Source organism: Macaca thibetana, chromosome 1, assembly GCF_024542745.1.
Source record: "Macaca thibetana thibetana isolate TM-01 chromosome 1, ASM2454274v1, whole genome shotgun sequence".
NCBI lineage: Eukaryota > Metazoa > Chordata > Mammalia > Primates > Cercopithecidae > Macaca > Macaca thibetana.
The window spans coordinates 55,945,309-55,969,562 of NC_065578.1; the positions used below are offsets into that span (position 1 = coordinate 55,945,309).

The 24,254-nt window shown below is 36.0% G+C and overlaps 1 protein-coding gene across 6 annotated transcripts in view; it reads right to left on the bottom strand.

Moving 5' to 3' along the window:
* Window positions 1-254: 254 nt before the first annotated feature.
* The window catches only part of FYB2 (FYN binding protein 2), a 99,140-nt gene continuing 75,140 nt past the window's right edge, over window positions 255-24,254 (bottom strand). For 5 of the 6 annotated variants that reach the window (XM_050751392.1, XM_050751259.1, XM_050751318.1 and 2 more), the window contains 8 exons: window positions 21,936-22,034; window positions 19,846-19,874; window positions 18,300-18,360; window positions 7,698-7,784; window positions 5,038-5,131; window positions 1,623-1,779; window positions 1,485-1,518; window positions 255-1,155 (listed from right to left, as the gene is read on the bottom strand). In XM_050751392.1, the coding sequence (XP_050607349.1) occupies window positions 1,134-1,155; window positions 1,485-1,518; window positions 1,623-1,779; window positions 5,038-5,131; window positions 7,698-7,784; window positions 18,300-18,360; window positions 19,846-19,874; window positions 21,936-22,034 (583 nt within the window). In that variant the 3' untranslated portion in view covers window positions 255-1,133. The remainder of the gene's footprint in view (window positions 1,156-1,484; window positions 1,519-1,622; window positions 1,780-5,037; window positions 5,132-7,697; window positions 7,785-18,299; window positions 18,361-19,845; window positions 19,875-21,935; window positions 22,035-24,254) is intronic. The other variant, XM_050751481.1, reaches the window with a different exon arrangement.

Consider the following 24,254-nt stretch of genomic DNA (forward strand, 5'->3'; position numbering starts at 1 on the left):
TGAACTTTTTGAATATCTTTGATTCGTGTCTTTTAGAATAAGCTTGGCCTTTATTGGCAAATGTCATTTGGAACATGCAAAGGAAAATAAAAGAACCTAGAAGCTTAAAAAGTGGCCTCAATATAAAGAACAAGGCCATGGAAACAAATTCCATCACACTTGTGAAGGCCAGAATCACCCTGCTTAAAGAACTGAGTGAAATTCTTCAGTTTTTCTGTGCTGAAAAAGCCACTTAAAAATTTGAAACTGTTAAATGCATATGTAGAATTTATTTCTCTTGACATGCAGTGCACCCCATTTAAAAAATGGAATAGATATTACAGCTCAGTTTTTAAATTTTTATTTAATTCCATATAAATGAAAGTACATATGAATGCTATTAGTTGAATAGTTATTTGGGCATAGACAAAATAATGACAATTGTTCTTATTTTGGACAAAAAGATGTTTTAAAGTAAGACAGCATATATATTATTTTGTTAAGTACATTTGGGCACTTCTTAAAATGATGGGTGAATTTAGGAATAAATTATTTTTTGAGAAACTATTCCCAAAAGAAACCAATGTGGAACAGTATTCGTATGAGTTTATTTTTGTGATAAAGTAAAAGGACATTTATACCTTTTTAAAGACTGAGTCATAATTAAGATTATACCTTAAACTTGAGTATTTAAAAGACCTTGGTTACACTGTTTACTGTTTACTGTTCAGAATTAAATTATACCAAATTTGAATGCACAACATCTAGAAATTACAAACGCTCATGTGCTAATATTAGAAGCAAACCAACCATCTGCACAACTGACTAGGTGCCATAAGGCATGATTTCTAACTTTGGATATGGCTCATTAAATAAGTGCTCAAATGCTAACACATACTGTTTCACATTCTCTTGAACTGGCAGTGAAGTAGATACTGAAATAGACATTGAAAGATAACCTTTTAGGAGTAAAACCAACATCTAAATGTTGAGGATTTGTTTTTATTTTTCTCTTTTAAGTTCAGAACGAAAGTTTCCACAGATTCCACCATCTCTAAAATTTTGACATGTAAACTGAAACTGATGTAAGGCAGGACTAGGATCTTAGGACTAGTTCTCCCTTGTGCAGTCCGTAACATTTGACCGTGATCTTTCTAAGGTGACCAACTTTGATGCCTGAGATAAAAGAAAAATATGCAAACATTTAAAAATATAGGACAATGAAACAGTTGAGTGGGAGATTTCTAGGGAATTTCTGATCTAGTTTAATATGTTTGTGTTCTTTTAAAATGTTGATAAAGCTGTGTAGAGAAGTTTGATAGCATAGTCACAAGAGACAATAATAAAGTATCTTCCAACATGATCCTTATAGAATAGGGTACTGCATGTCTAATTTTTAAAACTTATCCTGAATTTCAATAGATTCAGTAGTCTTCTCTTGAGACTAATATATTCAACAAGGTATTAGGAACTCATGATTTAAAGTACAAAATCAAACAGCTTACTTGAAATCTAGATGTTCAATGAGCACATATCCATCTATAGAAAGAAAAATCACCGTTAATTTGAAAGTTACAGAGAAAATGCTTTAAGATTTTTTTAAAAACAATGAAATGTTATGAAAAATAAGCAAATAAACTTACATTTGCCTTTGGAATTACGACATATCACTAGATTTTGTTCGGTGGTATCAATGACTTCCAGTTCTTCTCCAGGACTTATTGGCAAATCAAATATTCCATTTCTTGAATTCTTGGAACAGGCCACTGCTGTGTTGATGACAATAATCTCTTTATTGTACTGAAATGAGAAATTACTAATCAGACCATTCTTGCATAGTTATTTTTCATAACAAAACTAATGGAGGATATAATATAGTAACCTCAAAATAAACTCCAGATACTATTGACTAGTTAAATAACACATATGGGAATAGAAAATAGGAAGGTATACAGTTAAAGGAAAGTCATTTAAGAAAATAATAGTAAAATGGTGCAATCTCACATTTGTTTGGTATGATTATATTTTCAAAGTATTTTCACAACCATTATTTTTTTTCTCTCAAATCTTTTTTTTTAATTATTATTTTTAGTTACGGGGTACATGTGCAGGATGTGCAGGTTTGTTACATAGGTAAATGTGTGCCATAGTGGTTTACTGCACCTATCAACCCATCACCTAGGTATTAAGCCCAGCATGCATTAACCATCCTTTCTAATACTCTCCCTCCCCATACCCTATCCCCAGACAGACCCCAGTGTGTGCACAACCATTACTTAATTGTACTAGAATGAGCCCTGCTGGATGAGGTTGTAACGTAGGTATGAATTAAGCACCATGGATGGTAGTTAACTGTTCCATTACTAAAACTTCTGTGTAGTGCCTTAAAGTTTATAATATTCTTACATACCTATCATTTCTAGATGATACTCTTTCCATGCTTTTTCTCTGTGTGAGCTTATGTATTCTTATATATAGCTATACTACATGTTATTTTAAAGTAGTGGGAATTGGCTGTACCCAGTTGGGGGCAATTCCCATTCTCCTTTTGTATTCACGGGCAGGCAGGCATTTTGTTAAAAACTCCTGAGAAATTCAAGTCCTGACCTTGGGAATCTTTTCCTGACATACTGACCTATACATCTGCAGCACATCACCTTCTAATGCACTGAAATCTGTTGACCACAAACAGATAGTTCCAGAATACATAGCTTAGATTACAGGTACCTACTTCTCCAAATTAGTGTGACCAAATATCTCCTTTTGCCCAGGATATTGTCTGTTTATAACTAATATGTCTATCTATAACTATTTTTTGTTATGATTAAGAGTTCCTCCTCCCACTCTTAGAAGTGTCCTGTGTTTGGATGATAAATTACAAGATCAACCTATAACAAATGAGATCAGATCTACAAGATAGATTTTTTCCTTTACTTAACAAAACAATCGCTTCCTTACTGGCTTTTTTATCCTTTACAGGCCATTGCTCACTGTGAATTCATAGTGATTTCTTAAAATACAGATCTAATTAGGTCACCTTTCTATTTATAAAGTTCTAAAAACTCCTTATTGCTTTCAGGATGAGATCCACACTGCTTAGCTTGACATTCGGGCTCCTTTGTATACTGCCATTCTCCATCCCTCTATCTTTGTCTTCTTTACTGAAGCTGCATCAAGCTACATGACAATCCTTGAATACATGCTGTTTACTTGAAATACTCTTCTTTCTCTTAACCACTTCACATGAAAACTGTTATGACTGCCATATATAAAAATTTACTGTCTCTTAACTATACTTGATATCTATTCCTATTATATAATTTAATAAACATACTGTCTTATCAAGTGAAAATAGTAGACAGTCTTATTCATCTTTGTACCCTCAGTGCCTGGCACAAATGAGTTATCCAATGTTTTATGATTTGAGCTGGATAAAAATTATTGAAATGGCCTATCAAGGAAACCCACTACAGGTAATAAGAATGGAATTATACACATATACAGGAAATGGAATATCTTTCCCACATGAAACAATCAAAAACACACGGAGAGGGAAAAAAGGATTGGATGGAACATAAGGGTTTTTTCAACAAGTGATTGCCTCATGGTTGTTTTTCAATTAATCAAATAACATCAGGGTTGTAGTAGATACTAACATATCACAATTTCTAGATATAGTAACCCCAATCAGCTTTGGTTCAAACAGGAATTATCAGTGATTATGAGAGATTTGTGTATATTCCTATTTTAGTTCAATTTAAAAAATATTTTATGCGTGTTTACAAAATGCTAAGCAACCTTATTCTGCTCTGCACATGGATATAAACATATATAAAATAACCTTTGTCCTCTAGGAGCTCATAGTTTAATATGATGAACATGTAATTCCAATTTTGTTAATGCGTGATAAGCTAGAGATTGCTCAAGTATATAAGTAAACGGAAGAAGAGTAATTTATTTAATTAGAAGATTTGGGTAAGTCTTCCTGGAGAAGAGGAGATCCCTCGACTGGAGCTTGATAAATGAATAAGAGCTAGTCAGATGGAGAAAAGTTCAAAGGTGTACCAGATAGTTGGAATAGACCAAGGAAGCACTTAGAGGGATGAAATAGCAAGACAAAGATAGAGGTGGAGGTTCATTCAAGGGACAGAACTATGAGCAGTTTGTTGCCAAAGCAGAAAGTGCAACGCAAAGAGTGGCAAGAGATAAAGCCAGGAAGATATGCAAAGGTCAGGACATAAAGAGCTTTCTGTGTCATGTTAGGAAGCCTAAACTTTAAACATTTTGCAAGGGGGAATTTTTGAAAAATTTTAGGCTGTATAGTGACTTAGATAAATTTTATGAGGAGGATGCACACTTTGCCTCTCTCAATCCAGTGTCTAGCACATGGAAGGTGCTCAGTATGTTTCATAGTTAATAATCGTCACTTTGACAATATATGAAATCAGGGAAGGTTGAGCTTTAGAATAATGAAAAAATGTTCCATGGACTCTTAATAACAGAATAAGAAGGCAGAGAGCTTCGGATGCTGCGTCATTCATTTGTTCATTTTGTTATTCATTTGCTTGCTTGTTTAGGCATTCATTTACCAAACACTGTACAGTTTTATGTCAGGCCCTGGGGAACAAACCTGAATGAGACAGGGTTTCTTTCTCAAAAAGCACTCAAGAGATTAATTAGTTCAAGATTCACACACACACACACACACACAAATGCTTTAATACAACAAATCAGTGTTATAAAAGACATGTGTAAAATAGATATACAAAATGTGCTGAAGGAGTAACAACCTGGACGAGAGAGGGAGGAGTGGGTGACATTTGAACAGAGCCTTCAAGAACAACTTAGTAGTTTTTCCAGGAAGAAGGAATAGCATGTACAGACATAAAAATATAGAAATGTATCAGGAAAAAATAGGAATGAAATGCTGGCTTTTTGTGTCAAAGATAATGTCTGTATCTCAGAGAGGCAAAGGCACAGCATACTTACAGATTTTTTTTTAAATGAAAGCTCCAAGCTGTTAATATTGCTAATTTTTACCTTGAGAAGAGAACGTACCTTAAACCTTTCTCTAAATAGTTTTTCTTCTCTTTTCATTCTGTTCTTTTCTAAGTTTTGCTTCTTGGTTTTGAAGAAACTTCTAGGAGAGAAACTAGCAAGAAATGTGCAGGTAGGGTAAAATGTACTATAATAAAACTCTTAAGTTGCCGAGTCTACAAAGTCACTTCATTTCAGGACAAATTCAGGTATAGATTTTGTGTGCATAATTTTATATAAAATAATACATATGCAAAGTCATGCATCTGTGTATATGTACACACACATATGTAGGTTCATAATACAAATACACACACATATTTCCATTAGAGCAAATTGTCAAACAAGTGATCAGGGTAATACCAATTGCTTTTCCCCACAATTAAATATTTTTGATGGCAAGATAATAACGGGATAAAATCACATTGGTTAAACAAATGAAGGTACATAAGAAACTTGTCTGAATGAGACTTAGAGATATAACTTGTTTTTTTTTAATTTTAGGAAATTTACATATGTTCCCATTCACCTTTAGATTATTTAATGGAAACCAGTAAGAATGAGTAAGCAGTTTACTTTGTGTGGTTTTCTAAGTTGTTAAGCCTAATTGGAGATCACAAATCTACATGGTTCAATCGAAGAGCTCTCCAGTTTGCTGAATGTTTTGGAGGATGAATACCATTAAGAAAATAAAGAAAGATGCCACAAAACATGTGCAAGAATTTCAGCACATAAAAGTAAATAACGCTACAGAAGAAACTGATTATACTCTTAGTCCTCCCTCTTGCTCTTCACGTGAGATTTGTTTCTTCTTTTTAGCAGTTTAATGTATTGACAGAAGTAAAAAAGTCAACCAAATCCTGTCAGTTTTATTCCATCAGCTGCCCATTTCCCTACACATTACAATGTCTACTTGGGTCATCTTAGAAAGTGGGTTATCCTTTTCATGCCGTTATACCTGAGATACTGCTATGGTTTGGATATTTGACTCCTCCAAACCTCATGTTGACATTTGAGCCCTAATGTTGGAGGTGGGGCCTAATGGGAGATGTTTGTGTCATGGGGTTTTTTTCCCTCATGAATGGCTAGCTGCTGTCCTCTTGGTAATGAGTGAGTTACCACTGTCATAGTTTCCTGGAGCCTGGCATCTCATTTGTTAAAATGAGCCTGGTACCTCACTTGTCTCTCTTGCTTCCTTTCTAGCCCTGTGATCTCTGCACATTCTCCTTCACCTTCTGCCATGAGTGGAAGCAGCCTGAGGCCTTCACCAGAAGCAGATGCCAATGTCATGCTTGTTGTACAGTCTACAGAACCAGGAGCTAAATAAACCTCTTTTATTTATAAATTTCCCAGCCTCCGGTGTTCCTTTATAGCAACACAAATAGGCTAAGACACATACCTTTGCTCAACTTCTCTTTAAACTTACCATTGTCTTTGATTGATAAAAGAATAATAAAAGAGTTGAACTAATATAGAAAACATTTCTTCCTTACTGGTAGAATACGTTATGGTCAAAATCATTTTAAAAAGTTCAAAGAGCACATAGAAATTGATACAGAAATAATTACCCTTACTGTAACATTTTCTAATTTACTTGGTTCAAAATAAAAGTATACTGTTATATCACTCTGTTGCAAAAAAATAAAAATAAAAAGGCACTGGAAAATTGTTTCCTAAGAAGCCTTATTTGTAGTTATCAACATACTAAAAAGCTTTCTGGGGGGCAGATCAAAAATGTTACTAATAGTTCCTCTCTTGGAATTCTGTTTTGTTATGCTGTGCAAATGTATGTAAAAGTATGAAGTTTAAGATAGTTTCTTTTCTAGTCTGTTAATACATCTTTCCAACCTGAGAAAAATAAATTACATCAAGTCTGAACCTAAAGAAAATAAACGTACGAGAAGGACCATCCAATGCCATCCTCTGAGTCTCAGACACTAATGTCTGGTTTCCTCTGGTGCACCCCAGTAGGACTTTTCTAACAGGTTTCCCAGAGCACACAGACTACACAATGTTCACATCTCAGTGACTATTTAGACAAATATTTCCCCAAGTCATTTGTTAAAAAAGTACCTCATATCCTGCCTCATGTCCTAGCAATTGAGAAGATGGGATCAGAGAGCAGTAAGAAACCACCTGCCTCAGTAAAAACATCCTCTCACAACCGCTTGGGAACTTGAATCACACGAATGCAGGTTAGATCTTGACTCAGTAAAACATTTTAAACTTCTAACACTCATTATAGTCATAACTAGAATTATATTTTAGGGAAATCAGTGTCACTATATGATACCTGGTTTGTTTTTTTCTCAAAGTTACATTTAAGTTCTAATTGGTGTTTTATTTACATGATATCTTATAAGGGGAAGTTCTTACAACCTAAAAGAAGACTAGAAATTTGTCATTGTTTGAAAATGGTTAACTTGAAATCTTTTCTCACTTCCTATCCACCAAAAGCAGGGAGGAGGAGGATGAAGATACATGTGTATGACACTTAATATTTTTATATTCTTTGTCCCTTTTAATCCTCTCAGCTGTACTATGATGTAGATGTTGTCATTTTCATTTTGTAGATGAAAAAGCTGAGAATCAAATTTCATTACTTATCTAAAGCCACACAGCTGGTAAGAGGTATAAATTGCTGCAGATAACCTATAATATAAGTGCCTCTGTGTTCCCACCTTTCTGATTCTTCAGCACCGTTTTTCTCTTTTTTTTCCTTCGGTGTCAGAAACTTGGGTTTCCACATTTTCAGTTTATCTTCATCTCTGAGGAGAAATATATTTTGAGCAAGTAAATTAATACATTCGTGGAACCATCAACACTTCATAGGCAATTATGTTTTACAAAAAATTAAAAAGCCATCTAGAAATATATTTTGATAGTCCATGGAAAGGCCATATAGTAAATATTTTAGGCTTTGCAGCCATATTATCTCTACGGCAACTCTTCAACTCTACTGTTGCAACTTTATACACAGAAACAAGTGGCAGGCCATATTTGGTCCTCCGGCCATAGTTTGCTGACCCGTGATGTGTCATAATCCAAATTTGAAACCAGATGCAAGAGATCAGCCTGCTTATAATCACATTTCATCTCCTTTATAAGCCTCAGGGGTTTTTTTGGTCTCTAAAATGTGAATAATGTAACTGAACTCCATTGTGAAACAAGGCTAAGCCAACTAGCATGTAACATTAGTGATTCCAGGCAAAAGAAGATGCAGGGAAGGGAGAAGGTATTTATTATAGAAGGAACTAGTACTTTTTAGCATCTATGTGTCAGGTCTTATGCTAAGCATCTTACGTATGTTAACTCATTTGGTTTTCAAAGTAAGTATTGCAACAATCCTTTAAACCAATCACTCAAAGTTTTACAAGCGAGGAAACGGATGAGCAGAGAGAATGAAATGGATGGTCATAGTGGTATGACCACTTTGGAAAACAAGTTGGTATTTTCATATGAATTTGCATTCCCTATAATTTGCATTTTTCCCCTTCTAAGTATATCTTCTAGAAAAATTCCCGCACACATTCACAGGAGCCATAAATAAAATAAGAATATCTGTGGCGATATTATTTATAAGGGCCCCAATAGTTACCAACAATTGAATAGATAAATGAATTATGGTATATACATATAATGGAATACTACAGAACATTAAAATGAATGAAAGGAAAAATGAAAGATTATATTTGAATAAAAAAGTTACAGAACTCTGTATACACTGTCTCATTTTCATGATGTTCAAATCCCAAAGGAAATAATATTTGTTTCATATGTTTGTTAAAACTATATTTATTTTGAACAAGGAAATGAAAACACCAAATTTATGAGAACAGTTACCTTGAGGGAAGGGATACATGGTGTGTACAAGGAAAAGAGGCCAAGGTATTGGTTATGTTCTAGTTCTTAAGTCGAATGATGGGTTCAGGGCAATTTGTTTTACCATATTTTACCATGCTTTACAAATTTTATTTTGTTTTGATTTTTACAAATGATTTTTTAAGAAAAATAATTTATCCAGATTCACTGGTATGCACTTGTAGTTCCAGCTACTTGGGAGGCTGAGGTGAGAGGACTGCTTGAGGCAGGAGGTCAAAGTGCAGTGTGCTATGATCACGCCTGTGAATAACCACGCCTGTGAATAACCACTGCATTTCAACCTGGGCAACATAGCAAGACTCCATCTCAAACAAAAGAGAAAAAGAACTTATTCTTTACCCTAATTTGATATTTCAGAGTTCTCTTCCATCTTATGCCAAATTACATTTTCTGCTTGTAACACCCCTTTCCTGATCATATACGCCTTATGGTCCAACAGAACTTTCCAAACACGTGTGTTTTCCATTTACAGTTGTCCACTCCCCCCTCTTGCTCCTCCCTTTTCTCTCATCTTCTTTTGCTCCCAGTCTTCACCTGTCAAAATGTTACCTGTCTTTCCTGTTTCAGCTTGGCACAAAGATTTCTGATCACCTAAATAACAGTAATGTCGACCTATTCTGAGCTTCCAGATTATCTTGCACATTTTTATAGCAGGTCCTTCTTTGTTAACTAATTTATCAAATTATGTTTTGGTATCAGACACATGATACAGATATGAAAGTCACAGTCCCTACCTCAAAGAGTTCCCAGTCTAGCAGATAAGAAAATCAAGAAAACAGACCACTACAATTCTGAGAAAAATATCTTGATAAAAAAAAAGGGAGTACCTAACTTAAATAGATAAAGTTAGAGAGGGCTTCTTAGAAAAAGTAAAATCTGAATTCAATTTTAAATAATGAGGGATAAAATAGTCGGCAAAAAACATGGCAAAGTGTGTCACAGGTAGAACTATTCTTTTCTTCTTAAATTATCACCTTCTTGAAGAGGCTTTCCATAACTATCAATACTTTAAAACCCCTACCAGCACACACCCTATATCCACTGTCTTTCAAAATATCCTGTTTCAAAGCAACCAAATTCCAATGTGTAATTATAGACTAATGTTTTCATTTGTTTATTGATTTAGTCTCTCTATGCCCACAGGAGTAGGAATTATATATCTTTTGTTCACTGCTTTATACCCAACACCTAGCACAGTGCCTGGCACAAAGGACATGTTCAATAAATATTTGTTGAATGAATTGATGAAGTTGGAACAAATGTGAAGGTTTGGAAATGCTAGACAGCATATCTGGTCTAAGGAACTCCAAGTAGTACAGTATGGATGGAACACAGGAATAGTGGGTAAGCAGGAATAACAGGTGAGGTTAAGAGGTTGCCAGGGACTGGATTATGAATAAATTTTATGTTTTCCTAAGCAGTTTTGACTTCATTCTGAAAGTGATGGGTAACCACTAAACAGTTTTCAGCTGTTGGGTGGCAGGTGGTCACATTAGCACTTAAGAAAGTCTGGAGAATAAACAGAAATGGAGGTAAGATGGCCATTCAGGGAGTTGTAGTAATCTGGTTGAGAAACAAGACTGCATTGTGGCTGTGCAGTGGGGATGGGAAAAGTGGGAACAGTTTTGAGTTATTGGAAGAGAGTGAAGGGAAGGGAAAGGTACAAGAGAAGGAATAACAGATAACCTAGGGTTTCAGCCTGAGCAACTGTGTGTTTATTGAAATAGTCACCAACATAGAGATCAAAAGGACCAGATGTGGAGCTCCATCTTCAGTGGATCCAACACTGGAGCACCCAGATATATAAAACGAATATTATTCGGCCAAAAGGGAGAGATACACCTCAATACAATAATAGTTGGGAGACTTCATCATCTCACTCTAAGCAGATTATCCAGAAATAAAAACAGCAAACATCCTATTTAAACTGCACCATAGGCCAAATGGACCTAACAGACATCTACAGAACTTAATACACATCTACAGAACATGTCACTCATGTTCTGTATAGTACACATTCTTTTCATTATCAATGGAACATTCTCCAGAACTGTTCATAAGTTAGGACACAAAACAAGTATCAACAAGTTTTTAAAAATCAAAATCATATCAAGTATCTCATCTGAGCACAGTGCATTAAAACTAAACATCAATAACAACAGGAACATTTGAAACTATACAAATATATGGAAATTAAACAACATGCTCCTGAACAACCAATGGGTGAAGGGAGAAATTAAGGATAATACTTAGAAACACAACATACCAAACTTATAGAACACAGCAAAAACAATATTAAGAGACAAGTTTATAGTAATAAATGCCTACATCAAAAACTAGAAAGATTTCAAAAAACAATCTAATGATTTTTCTCAAAGAATTAGAAAAGGAAGAACAAACCAAATTCAAAGTTAGTAGAAGAAAAGAAATAATAAAGATCAGAGCTGACATAAACAAATTTAGATAAAAAATACAAAAGATCAATGAAACAGAAAGCTGGTGTTTTGAAAAGAAACAAAATTGGCAAACCATTACCTAGACTAGACAGAGAGATGGGGTGAGAAGGAGAGGGGAAGGGAGAGAGGACGGGAAGGGAGGGAGGAGGGGAGGTAAGGGGAGGGAAGAGGAAAGGGGAGGGGGAAGGAGAGGGGGAAGATTAAAGGGGAGGGGAAGGGGAAACGGGGAGAGGGAGGGAAGGGCAAGTTCAAGTAAATAAAGTCAGAAGTGAAAAAAGAGACATCACTTAGAGACCACTGTGAGCAACTATCTGATAACAAATGGGAAAACCTGGAGGAAATAGCTAAATTCATGGAAATATACAATCTACTGAAATTGAACCAAGAAAAATTTAGAAAACTTGAAAAGACCAATAAAAGTAATGAGATTGCATCAGTAATAAAGAATCTCTCAAAAAAGAAAAATCTAGGACTGGATGGCGTCCCTGCTGAATTCTACTGAACCTTTAAAAAAGAATTAATACCAAATCTTCTCAAACTATTCCAAAACACTGAAGCAGAATGAACTCTTCCTAACTCATTCTATGAGGCCAGCATAACCCTGATACCAAAAGCAGACAAGGATACAAAAAAGAAAGAAAAGAAAATTACAGGTTGATACCTCTGATGAACATAGACACAAAAATCTTCAACAAAATATTAGCAAACTCAATACAACAGCACATCAAAAAGATAATACACCATGATGTAGTGTGATACACCCCAGAAATGCAAGAACATATTAGTGGGATGTATCCCTGAGCCCAGGAGGTCAAGGCTGCAGTGAATCGTGATCATGCCACCACTGCACTCCAGCCTGAGGGACAGAGTGAGACCCTGTTTCAAAAAACAAACAAACAAAAAACTGACTCCCAGGGCATCCTCCCTGCACACAACCAGGCTGCTGTCCCTCTGTAACCTCACACACTGACCCCTGGGCTCACTTGGTGAGCACATCCCCAGAGAGAGGGTAGGTGGCAGGAAAGAGCACTGGCTTGGGGGCAGGCCACCCAGATCTCGGACCTACCTCTGTACTCAATCGCCTGGACAAGTTAGTTACCCTTAGCCTTGATGTTCTCATCTGAAACAATTTAAAATATTCTTTTACATTATAAAAATAGAGATGGGGTCCCACTATGTTGCCCAGACTGGTCTTGAACTCTTGAGCTCAAGCGATCCTCCCATTTCTGCCTCCCAAAGAGTTGGGTTTACAGGTATGAGCCACTGCACCTGGCCAACTGGGAACCATTCTAATCTATCATGGAGGGTTGCTGTGATAGAAAGGGAAGTATCAGGCTGGGAAGATTTCAGCTCAGCTCATGAATCACTGGCTTCATCTTGTGAAGCCAGAAATTCTCTAGCCATCACCCCCTCCATGGTCATATTGATGCCCATCAATCAGACCACCAGGAACATGCCTGCAGTCAACAAAGTTGGGTCATTCAACATAGGCAAATCAATAAATGTGAAACATCACTGCAACAGAATGAAGAACAAAACCATATGATAATTTCAATAGCTGCAGAGAAAGCATTTGTCAAAATTCAACATCCCTTCATAATAAAAGCTCTCAACAAATTAGGTGTAGAAGGAAAGTACCTCAACATAATGAAGGCCATGTATAACAAACCCACAGCTAACATCTTACCTAACAGGGAAATGCTGGAAGCTTCTCCTCTAAAAACTGGAATAAGACATGGATGCCCACTCTCTCCATTCTTATTCAACAAAGTACTGAAAGTTCTAGCAGGATCAATGAGGCAAGAGAAATAAATAAAGGACATCCAAATGGGAAACGAGGAAGTAAAACTGCCCCTGTTTGCAGATGACATGATCTTATATCTAGAAAAACCTAACAACTTTACCAAGAGACTCTTAGAACTGATAAATTCAGTAAAGTTGTAGAATACAAAAACAACATAAAAAAATTAGTAGCATTTCTATACATGAACAAAGAACTAGCTGAAAATGAGGTCAAGAAGGCAATCTGCTTTATAATACCTACAAAAAACAAAAATACCTAGGAATAAATTTAGCCAAGGAGGTGAAAGATCTCTACAAAGAAAATGACAAAACACTGATGAAATAAATTGTAGATGACACAAACAAATGGAAGGACATCTCATGTTCATAGACTGGAAGAATTAATATTGTTAAAATGACCATAGTACCCAAGTCTATCTACAGATTCAATACAATCCCCATCAAAATACCAATGCCATTTTTCACAGAAATAGAAAACACAATCTTAGAATTTGTATGGAATCACAAAAGACCCCAAGTAGCTGAAGCAATTCTGAGCAAAAGAACAAATCTGTATAAAGCACAGTACCAGACTTCAAAATATTCTACAAAGCTCTAGTAACCAAAACAGCATGGTATTGGCATAAAACGGACACACAAACCAATGGAACAGAATAGAGAACCCAGAAATTAATCCATGTATCTACAGCCAACTGCTTTTTGACAAAGATTGCAAGAACACTCAGTGGGGGAAGGACAGTCTTTTCAATAAATGGTGCTGGGAAAACTGGATAGCCATACACAGAAGAATAAAACAAGACCCCATCCCACCTCTTACCCTATACAAAAATCAAACAAAAATAGATCAAAGACTTAAAATGTAAGACCCAAACTTCTAAAACTATTAGAAGAAAACATAGGGGAAACACTTTAGGACGTTGGTCTAGGAAAAGTTTTATGACTAAGACCTCAATAGCACAGGTAACAAAGCAAAAATGAACAAATGGGATTTCAGCAATCTAAAAAGCTTCTCTACAGTAAAAGAAACAATCAACGGAGTGGAAAGACAACTTACAGAATGGAGAAAAATATTTATAAACTATTAATCTGACAGGTGATTAATATCCAGGATATACAAGGAACTCAAACAGCTTAACAGAAAAAAAATTAAATTAAAAATGGGCAAATGAACAGACATTTCTCAACAGATGACATTAAAATTACCAATAGTTTATTTGCTTAGAGGTGTTTATAGTATTCTTATGGTAGTTTGTATTTCTGTGGGATTGGTGGTGATATCCCCTTTATCATTTTTTATTGCGTCTATTTGATTCTTCTCTCTTTTATTCTTCATTAGTCTTGCTAGTGGTTTATCAATTTTGTTGATCTTTTCAAAAAAACAGCTCCTGGATTCATTGACTTATCGAACTTTTTTGTGTGTGTCTGTCTCCTTCAGTTCTGCTCTGATCTTAGTTATTTCTTGCCTTCTGCTAGCTTTTGAATTTGTTTGCTCTTGCTTCTCTAGTTCTTTTAATTGTGAAGTTAGGGTGTCAATTTTAGATATTTCTTGCTTTCTCTTGTGGGCATTTGGTGCTATAAATTTCCCTCTACACACTGCTTTAAATGTGTCCCAGAGACTCTGATACATTGTATCTTTGTTCTCATTTGTTTCAAAGAACATCTTTATTTCTGCCTTCATTTCGTTATTTACCCAGTAATCATTTTGGAGCAGGCTGTTCAGTTTCCACGTAGTTTTGTGGTTTTGAATGAGTTTCTCAATCCTGAGTTCTAATTTGATTGCACTGTGGTCTGAGAGGCAGTTTGTTATGATTTTTGTTTTTTCACGTTTGCTGAGGAGTGCTTTACTTCCAATTATGAGGTCAATTTTAGAATAAGTGTGATGTGGTGCTGAGAAAAATGTATATTCTGTTGATTTGGGGTGGAGAGTTCTGCAGATGTCTATTAGGTCTGCTTGGTGCAGAGCTGAGTTCAAATCCTGGATATCCTTGTTAACCTTCTGTCTTGTTGATCTGTTTAATATTGACAGTGGGGTGTTAAAGTCTCCCATTATTATTGTGTGGGAGTCTAAGTCTCTTTGTAGGTCTCTAAGGACTTGCTTTATGAATCTGGGTGCTCCTGTATTGGGTGCATATATATTTAGGATAGTTAGCTTTTCTTGTTGAATTGATCCCTTTACAATAATGTAATGGCCTTCTTTGTCTCTTTTGATCTTTGTTGGTTTAAAGTCTGTTTTATCTGAGACTAGGATTGCAACTCCTGCTTTTTTCTTTTGCTTTCCATTTACTTGGTAGCTCTTCCTCCATCCCTTTATTTTGAGCCTATGTGTCTCTTTGCACATTAGACAGGTCTTCTGAATACAGCACACTGATGGGTCTTGACCCTTTATCCAATTTGCCAGTCTGTGTCTTTGAAATAGCAAAGACTTGGAACCAACCCAAATGTCCATCAATGATAGACTAGATTAAGAAAATGTGGCACATATATACCATGGAATACTATGCAGCCATAAAAAGGATGAGTTCATGCCCTTTGCAGAGACATGGATGAATCTGGAAACCATCATTCTCAGAAAACTATCACAAGGACAGAAAATGAAACACTGCCTGTTCTAACTCATAGGTAGGAATTGAACAATGAGAACACTTAGACACAGGGTGGGGAACATCACACACCAGGGCTTGTTGGTCAGTGCGGGCCTAGGGGAGGGATAGCATTAGGAGAAATACCTAATGTAGATGATGAGTTTATGGATGCAGCAAACCAACATGGCACATGTATACCTATGTAACAAACCTGCACGTTGTGCACTTGTACCCTAGAACTTAAAGTATAATAAAAAAAATAAAATACAATGACCAATAAACATATTTTAAAATGTTCAACATCACTAATCACCAGCAAAATGCAAATCAAAACCACAATGAGGTATCATTTCATCCCTGTTAGGATGGCAATCATCAAAAAGACAAAAAATAACACACGCTGGCAAGGATGTGGAGTACAGGAAACCCTTCTTCATTCTTAGTGGGAATATCAATAGTACAGCACCTATGAATAACAGTATGGAGGTTCCTAAAAAACTACAAATAGAAATACCGTATGATTCAGCAGTTCCATTGCTGGGTATTAAACCAAAGGAAATGAAATCATTATATCAAAGAGACATCTATGCTCCTATGTTTATTGCAGCACTATATGTGATAGCCAACATATGGAATCAACTTAGGTATCCAACATCAAATGAATGGTAAAGAAAATGTGATAAACATACACACGGCAGAGAACTATTCAGTCATAAAAAAGAATGAAATCATGTCATTCACAGCAACATGGATGGAAGTGGAGGACATTATGTTAAGTGAAATAAGCCAGGAATAAAAAGTTAAGCACCACATGTTCTCACTCATATATGGAAGCTAAAAAAGGTTGCTCTCATAGAAATAAAGAGTAGAACAGAGGATGCTAAAGGCTGGGAAAGTAGGGAATAGGGAGAGATTAGTTTAGGATACAATATACAGTGAGATATGATGAATATGTTCTAGTGTTCTATATCACTGATATGGTCAGGCTTTGTGTCTCCACCTAAACCTTACCTGAATTGTAATCCCCACGTGTCGAGGGAGGGAGGTGACTGGATCATGGGGGCAGTTTCCCACATAGTGTTCTCATGAGAGTGAATGAGTTCTCATGAGTTCTGATGGCTTTATAAGGAGTTCTTCCCCCTTCACTTTCTCTTCTCTCTCTCACCTGCCGCCACGTAATATGTGCCTCTTCCCCTTCTGCCATGATTGTAAGTTTCCTGAGGCCTCACCAGCCACGCTGAACTGTGAGTCAATTAAACTTCTTTCCTTTATTAATTACCCAGTCTCAGGTATTTCTTTATAGCAGTGTAAAAATGAACTAATACAACTACCATAGGATGACTATAGTTAACAATAATATATTATATAGTTTTAAATAGCTAGAAGGGAGATATTGAATATTCTCAACACAAAGAAATGATAAATGTTTGATGATGAATATGCTAATTACCCTGATCTTATCACTATATATTTTATGTATCGAAACATCACTATGCACCTAGAAAATATGTACAATTATTATATGTCAACTTAAAAATAACATCAAATAATGAAGAAATAATAACAACATAGAAACCTAGGGAAAAACTAGTATTTTTTTTCCTTTGGAGGATGGCATGGTTCACAGTTTAAGATATAGAGAAGACAAATAAAATAAAGGCTTAAATCTATCCATTGGATTTAACAAAGGAGTTATTAGTGACCTTACCAAAAATAAGTTCAGTGGTATAATAGGAAACCTAATTGAAGTGATCAAGGAAAGATGAATCAAACATGAACAGAGGAGACTTTTATTTTTAACCAGTTGGTTAAGAGGAGAAGTATAAATAACAAGTGACTGGAGAGGTAGTATCAAACTTAAGGATGGCTTTTTTGTTGTTGTTTTGTGGGGTTTTTTGTTTGTTTGTTTTTTGTTTTTGAAACAGGGTCTGGCTCCATTGCCCAGGCTGGAGCCTAGTGGTGTGATCCCGGCTCACTACACCTCTGACTCAAAGGCTCCAGCCATCCTTACACCTCAGCCTCCTGAATTGCTAGGACTACAGGAATGTGCCACCATGCCTGGCTAGTTGAGTAGAGATGGGATTTTGCCATGCTTCCCAGGCTGGTCTTGAACTTCTGGACTGAGGCAATCCACCTACCTCGCCTCTCAAAGTGCTGGGATTACAGGCAAGAGCCACTGCATCCAGCCATCTTTTTTGATAAATTATAGTTATTTAGTCCTTGAATATGGAGGTTCTGTCACATAGTGCTTGCTATCCTCTATGTTGTCATATACATTGGAGATAATTTTTAAAATGTGTTAAAATGAGATTCAAGTCTAAATTCAAAAATGAAAATCAGAAACAGACTCAAAACCTCCAATGCCTTTTGTGGTCACCTACCACTGTTGGATCATATATGTTATTCAGTGTTTTCCCCTGTTAGTGAGAAGACTATCTCAAGTTGACTTTTCATTCAATCTCCAAGGATCTGAAAAGATGGTTCTGTGATCATAATTAAGAAAGCATCAGGAAATGGGTCAAATATCAGCAGGGATAACCAATAAGGTAAATTGACTTACTTTGACTCTTTTTCACTCAGGTCCACATCATCATAGATAATAACTTCCTGAGACTTAAGTTCTAGGGTCAAGACAGGATCAAAATAGTCCATTATTAAGCATGGTTTATATAAGCACTGGCTTTCCAAATTATACCCAATTACCTAATTATCCAGGTGCATCTTCGGGGCTGTTTTGGCAAAATCTGATCATAGAACACAAATAGAGTAGAAGAATCAAAGAATAAAAATACTCGCTATTTGGGAAGAAATTCAACTGAAAGATTAAAAAAAAGTTTGATGTCCCAGTATCTCAAAACATATATATTTATATTAATTTGATTTCACAAAGAGTTCCAGAAAAATGAGTTGCTCAAAGAATCATTTTTAGACTAAGTTCCCATCTTTCTGGAATTGAACAAATATGCTATACTGCTAGAATAGTGAGGTCTTTTCTTAACTCCTAGAGGGGAGAAACAGCTTAATAGAATAGTCATGTTGATTTTTCTTCCATGGCTTTTATTTCAAATCATTGGCAATTGTTCCTTTATAATAATCTTGCATAATGTTGAATCTGACTTAGTGCCATAATAATGATTAGGCATTTTCATTTTACAATATTCACATTCCTTGGCACTCTACATAGAATTACACGATTTTCAGGTGATTCACCACTGAACAAGTTTGAGACCTTCGGATATAATTATTCATAATTATTCACTCCCTTATTTTATTAAATACCTTTAAATGTGGGTGGGGATACAATGCGTGTCTATTCTAAGTCAGCTTTTTTCTTTTAAACATAGACCAAGGATATGTTGAGATGTGGGATTTTATCAGGTGTATATAATTGTCATTTGTTTTTTAGTTCAGCAAACTCATATTTACAAAATATAATATACATTTGAATTGTCAAGTTCAAGTGACATCCAGGTAGCCACATAGCTAGAACCGCTAAACAAAAATTAACAAACAACAGAACACATGACCCTCTTTTATTGACAAATTCAATGTACTGAACATGTATTGACAGCCTACTATGTGTCATGCACTGTGCTAATTTATGCACTATTATTTTAATGGAAAAGCAAATAACATTCCAATGCTCCATTCTCAATTCAGTTAGTTTGCTGGTGGCAATGTGATCATATTCAACTTATTATGTCTTAATTAGAATGAAGGATATCAAGTCCTTCAAAAGGCAGTATGGTAGAATGCAAAATGCATGAGTTTCATAGGCAGAGAGACTGGAATACAAATCCTGGATCACTTAAATATGGATGTAGGTTCTACAGCTTCTCTGAAAAGGGATGATAACATTTACTTCTCTGGGATTTTAAGAGGAACACATCTGCTCCAGGGCACAGTATATAGTAGGTACTTGAGAAACATTATTCATCTTCCCCAATGTAAAAAAAATACTTCTGTATGAAACATCTTCTTTGATTTTGGTAGATCAATTTTTCATCAAATGTGGGAATGCAGGAAGGGTTACCATTTCTCTTTCCCTGCCTCTGAATATATGAAAACTGAGTACTTTTGGTCAGCAATAAGCAAATGGCACTTACCTAAATCAGGCAGCAAAATGGAAAACGCACTGTTGATTGACAAAAGACACAAAAGAGTTAAGGAGAAAAAACATGTTCCGAAAGATGAGCTGACAGATCTCCAATAACATATTGATGACGCTGGATTGCCCGTCTTCCCCTGGTATTCTCTGACTCCAAGAAAAATGGTTTCTCTGGTATTAACAGATTCACAAGATGTGCACAGGATGTTATGAGAACACAAGGGAAACATAGATAATCCAGGTTTGGTAAGAGAAGTTCAAGGGAGGAATTCAAGCAGGGATAATATTTGATCGAATTTCGAGGGAAAACTAGAACTTTGAGAATAAAAGAATGCTGGAGGAGGGCAGGTACATTCCAGACCATGGGAATTTCATGTTCAAAGCATGGAGGCATGAGACACCATGGCAGAGTGTGAGATCTATAGCTATGTGGATTGGATGGTAGTGAGAGTTGCTTTTAGTGAGAGACAGAACTAGAGAAGTAGAATGGGGACAGCCATGATGTATTTACTTGCCAGGCTAAGGAACTGGATATTTGTTCTAAATGTTGTATGTAGCCAACCAATAGTTTTGAGAGAAAGGTAATCAGATTTGCATCTTAAAAATATTAGCATTCTTATATAGCTCAAATATTACGGGACTGCACGTTATCGTGCCAATAATTTTCTCTCAGAAAACATCTAATTTGCTAAGGCCAGGGTCTGCCTTTGTGCATAGGGTCTTGTTGACCACAGAAGGTAAACTCCCTCTTCTTCCATATTAGGACTACAATTTATAAACCTCATGTTTTGTTGGGTCTCTTGGTAGATCTAGACCCAACTGACAGTTGGACTTAAAGTCACAAAACTCTGAAGCTTTATAATCAAAAAGAACTTCAGGGTAGAGCAACATAATTCCATCTCACTATAGGTAATGACCTTGTGCAAATTATTTTATCATCTTCTGCCCTCACAAAATAAAATCTCTATATCTTTATGTCTACACAGATGTTCCCGGTCTTATAATGGTTTGACTTGCAATTTTTCTGCTTTACAGTGGTGTGAAAGCGATACGCATTCAGTAGAAACCTACTTCAAGTATCCTTAAGACCATTCTTTTTCCACTTTCAGTACAGTATTCGATAAATTACATGAGATACTCAACACTTTATTGCAGACAGGTTTTGTGTTAGATGATTTTGCCCAGCTGTAGGCTGATGAAAGTATTCCAAGCATGTTTAAGATGGGCTAGGCTAAGCGATGACGTTTGGTAGATGTATTAAATGCACTTTTAACTTAACATATTTTAGAGTTGCAATGAGTTTATTGGGACATAACCCCATCATAAATAGAGGAGCACCATAATGCCTACATCTATATCTATCTATTGCCTGCAAAGTGTCTCCAGAGTCCCCCTTCCATTATATACAAGAGAAAACTGGAATGCTGCGGGTATACAAAGGAAGTGATATGCCCACGGTTATACATGGAATAAATGGCAGAACTGGTACTAGAATCTAGAATCCAGGTTCCCCTCATATCTCTTTCTAGTGCTAGTGAGTTTGGAACCTCTCCCAAAACTGGCACTTAGCCTAGGTCATCTCAGAGGGTCTTTTCCAGGTCTAAGACCTTGCAATACACGAACTGTTCAGCTGAGCAGCTCATCTCCCCCTTCCACACATTGCTGCTCTCAAGGGAGATAAATTAAATATAGAACAGTAGACAGATAAAAACTACTGGGGTTTGTAGGGCCCCAAAAGCGTAAAAGGACATGGTAAGTAACATAATGCTTAGTGGTAACAACAGGAATAGGATGTTAAGGATGATGAGGAAAGTTTCCCTTCTGGACTTCGCTTAAGATTTTCCCTCTACCCTCATTTTCAACCCTTTCTCTGCCATTTTTTCAAAGGAGCATGCCGCTTTCTCATTAATTAGTCTCTGTGTATGTAATTCAATCAAAAACTCACAAGAAAGAGGCAGATGATAGCCAGATCCTTGGTTTTAGTTTCTGCTATCCCCTTCACTGTTTCTTAGACTGGATGGATAGCATCAACCTGTGTATCTACCAGGTTAATCCCCTCATGGAAAGGGATTTAAAGGGACTTTTTACCTTAAGTTTTCTTTTGACTTGGTTTTCTTTATTTTAAATCTATCCTTTTCTTTCTTGAAGAATTGCTGCAGTCTTTTGAGTGCTTCTTTTCCATCTAAACTAAGAGGAATCACAAGACGTAAGTAACATGGCATTTAAGAGAGTACTAGAGATAGAGAAGGCTGTTGTATTATAAAATCAAATGCCACATGTTCTCACTTATAAGTGGGAGCTAAACAATAGGTATACATGGACATAAAGATGGAAATAACAGACACTGGGGACTCCAAAAAGGGGGAGGGTGGGAGGAAGAATGAGGGTTGGAAAGTTCCCTGTTGGGTACAATGTTCACTATTTGGGTAATGGGTACACTAGAAACACATACCTCATCATTAGGCAATATATCTATGTATCAAACCTGCACATGTACCCCTGAGTCTATTAAAAAAATAAAGAACCAGAGGCTTTGGTTTCATGTCCAAAACACATCCCACTCAGGAAAGAGCAAGAAAATGCCTTATTGAATTATATGCTTTTCTTCTTTGTTTAGATGTGATACGAAGTAGCACACACCAGTCAACTATGAAGGGAGTAATTATATTTCAAGACAAACTACCGCAAGTGTCTCTATTTTGCAGATTTTATGAAGCAGTCCTCCCTTTAGAGGAAAAGATAACTCAGGGAAATGTAGTTTACAAACTGTACTAGAAATACGTTATAGAAAATCCTGGCTCAATTCCCACCTATGAGTGAGAACATGCAGTGTTTGGTTTTCTGTTCTTCGATAGTTTGCTGAGAATGATGGTTTCCAACTGCATCCACATCCCAACAAAGGACACGAACTCATGCTTTTTTATGGCCGCATAGTATTCCATGGTGTATATGTGCCACATTTTCTTAATCCAGTCTGTCACTGATGGACATTTGGGTTGATTCCAAGTCTTTGCTATTGTGAATAGTGCTGCAATAAAGATACGTGTGCATGTGTCTTTACAGCATCGTGATTTATAATCCTTTGGGTATATCCCCAGTAATGGGATGGCTGGGTCAAATGGTATTTCTAGTTCTAGATCCTTGAGGAATCACCACACTGTTTTCCACAATGGTTGAACTAGTTTACAGTCCCACCAACAGTGTAAAAATGTTCCCATTTCTCCACATCCTCTCCAGCACCTGTTGTTTCCTGATTTTTTTAATGATTGCCATTCTAACTGGTGTGAGATGGTATCACATTGTGGTTTTGATTTGCATTTCTCTGATGGCGAGTGATGATGAGCATTTTTTCATGTGTCTGTTGGCTATATGAGTCTTAACTATGACAAAATATACCTCTTTGGAGACCATCCAACCTAAATTCCCTGACCAGTCAACAACTCATACTTCTCCCTACTTTATATTAACCAGTATCTAAAATTTTGTCTATTTGTTTATTTCTTTATTGTTCATCTTCCTTATCTAGACTGTGCACACTATGTGATCTACTTCTTCAAACAGAGGCCTGACAGTATTGTTTAAACAATGTAACTCAAAAAATTCAAATTAATTGGTATATGTCAAACATAATATCCCACAATTAGGGGATATACTTTACTCTCAATAAACATTAGAACATTAAAAAATAATGACCTAATATTATATCAAATTAAGAACATTTTATAGTCAATTCAAAAAAGGCAATTATTCTTTACTTGCTCACTACCATGTAAGTGAATGAGAAAATAACAAATATAACAACAGGAAAAATGCACCCATTTGGACAAAATCATCACATCACTCTTGAATATCTACTAGGCAAAACTGTAATAACAAAAATACTTTTCAAAAAAATAAAATGAGAAAATGTTTATACCCAAGACCTAAAAAAAAAAAAAAAAAAAAAAAAAAAGAGGAAATCCTGGCTCTTGAAATTCTTATCATTGATTTTTAATTTACTGAATAATACAGCAATAGTGATACATTGATTACCCAGCTGATAAGTACAATTCTGTCAAATATTCTTTTGGGGCTTTTAGGGGGTAGAGTGAGGGAACGATATGCCCACCTCATGCTAACCAGCATGTCCAGTTCAGGGTCTCCTTTTTCCCCTTGAACCCTTAAATTCCTTGCTTTTGACCACTGCTGTTTTCTTTTCCACAACATGTCCTTAATAACTAAACTTGTCGAATAATACCCATCTGAACAAATTTTATTCTTGATAACCCTGGATCACTACATGTTGTATTAAGCCCAAATCCCAGAGATAGGCTTACTAAGTTACAGAGACACAGGTAAGTCATAACCACTGATTTGTTCCTGGAAAAACAGCTATAGAATTGAAGCAAGTTTTATTAATATTTATGT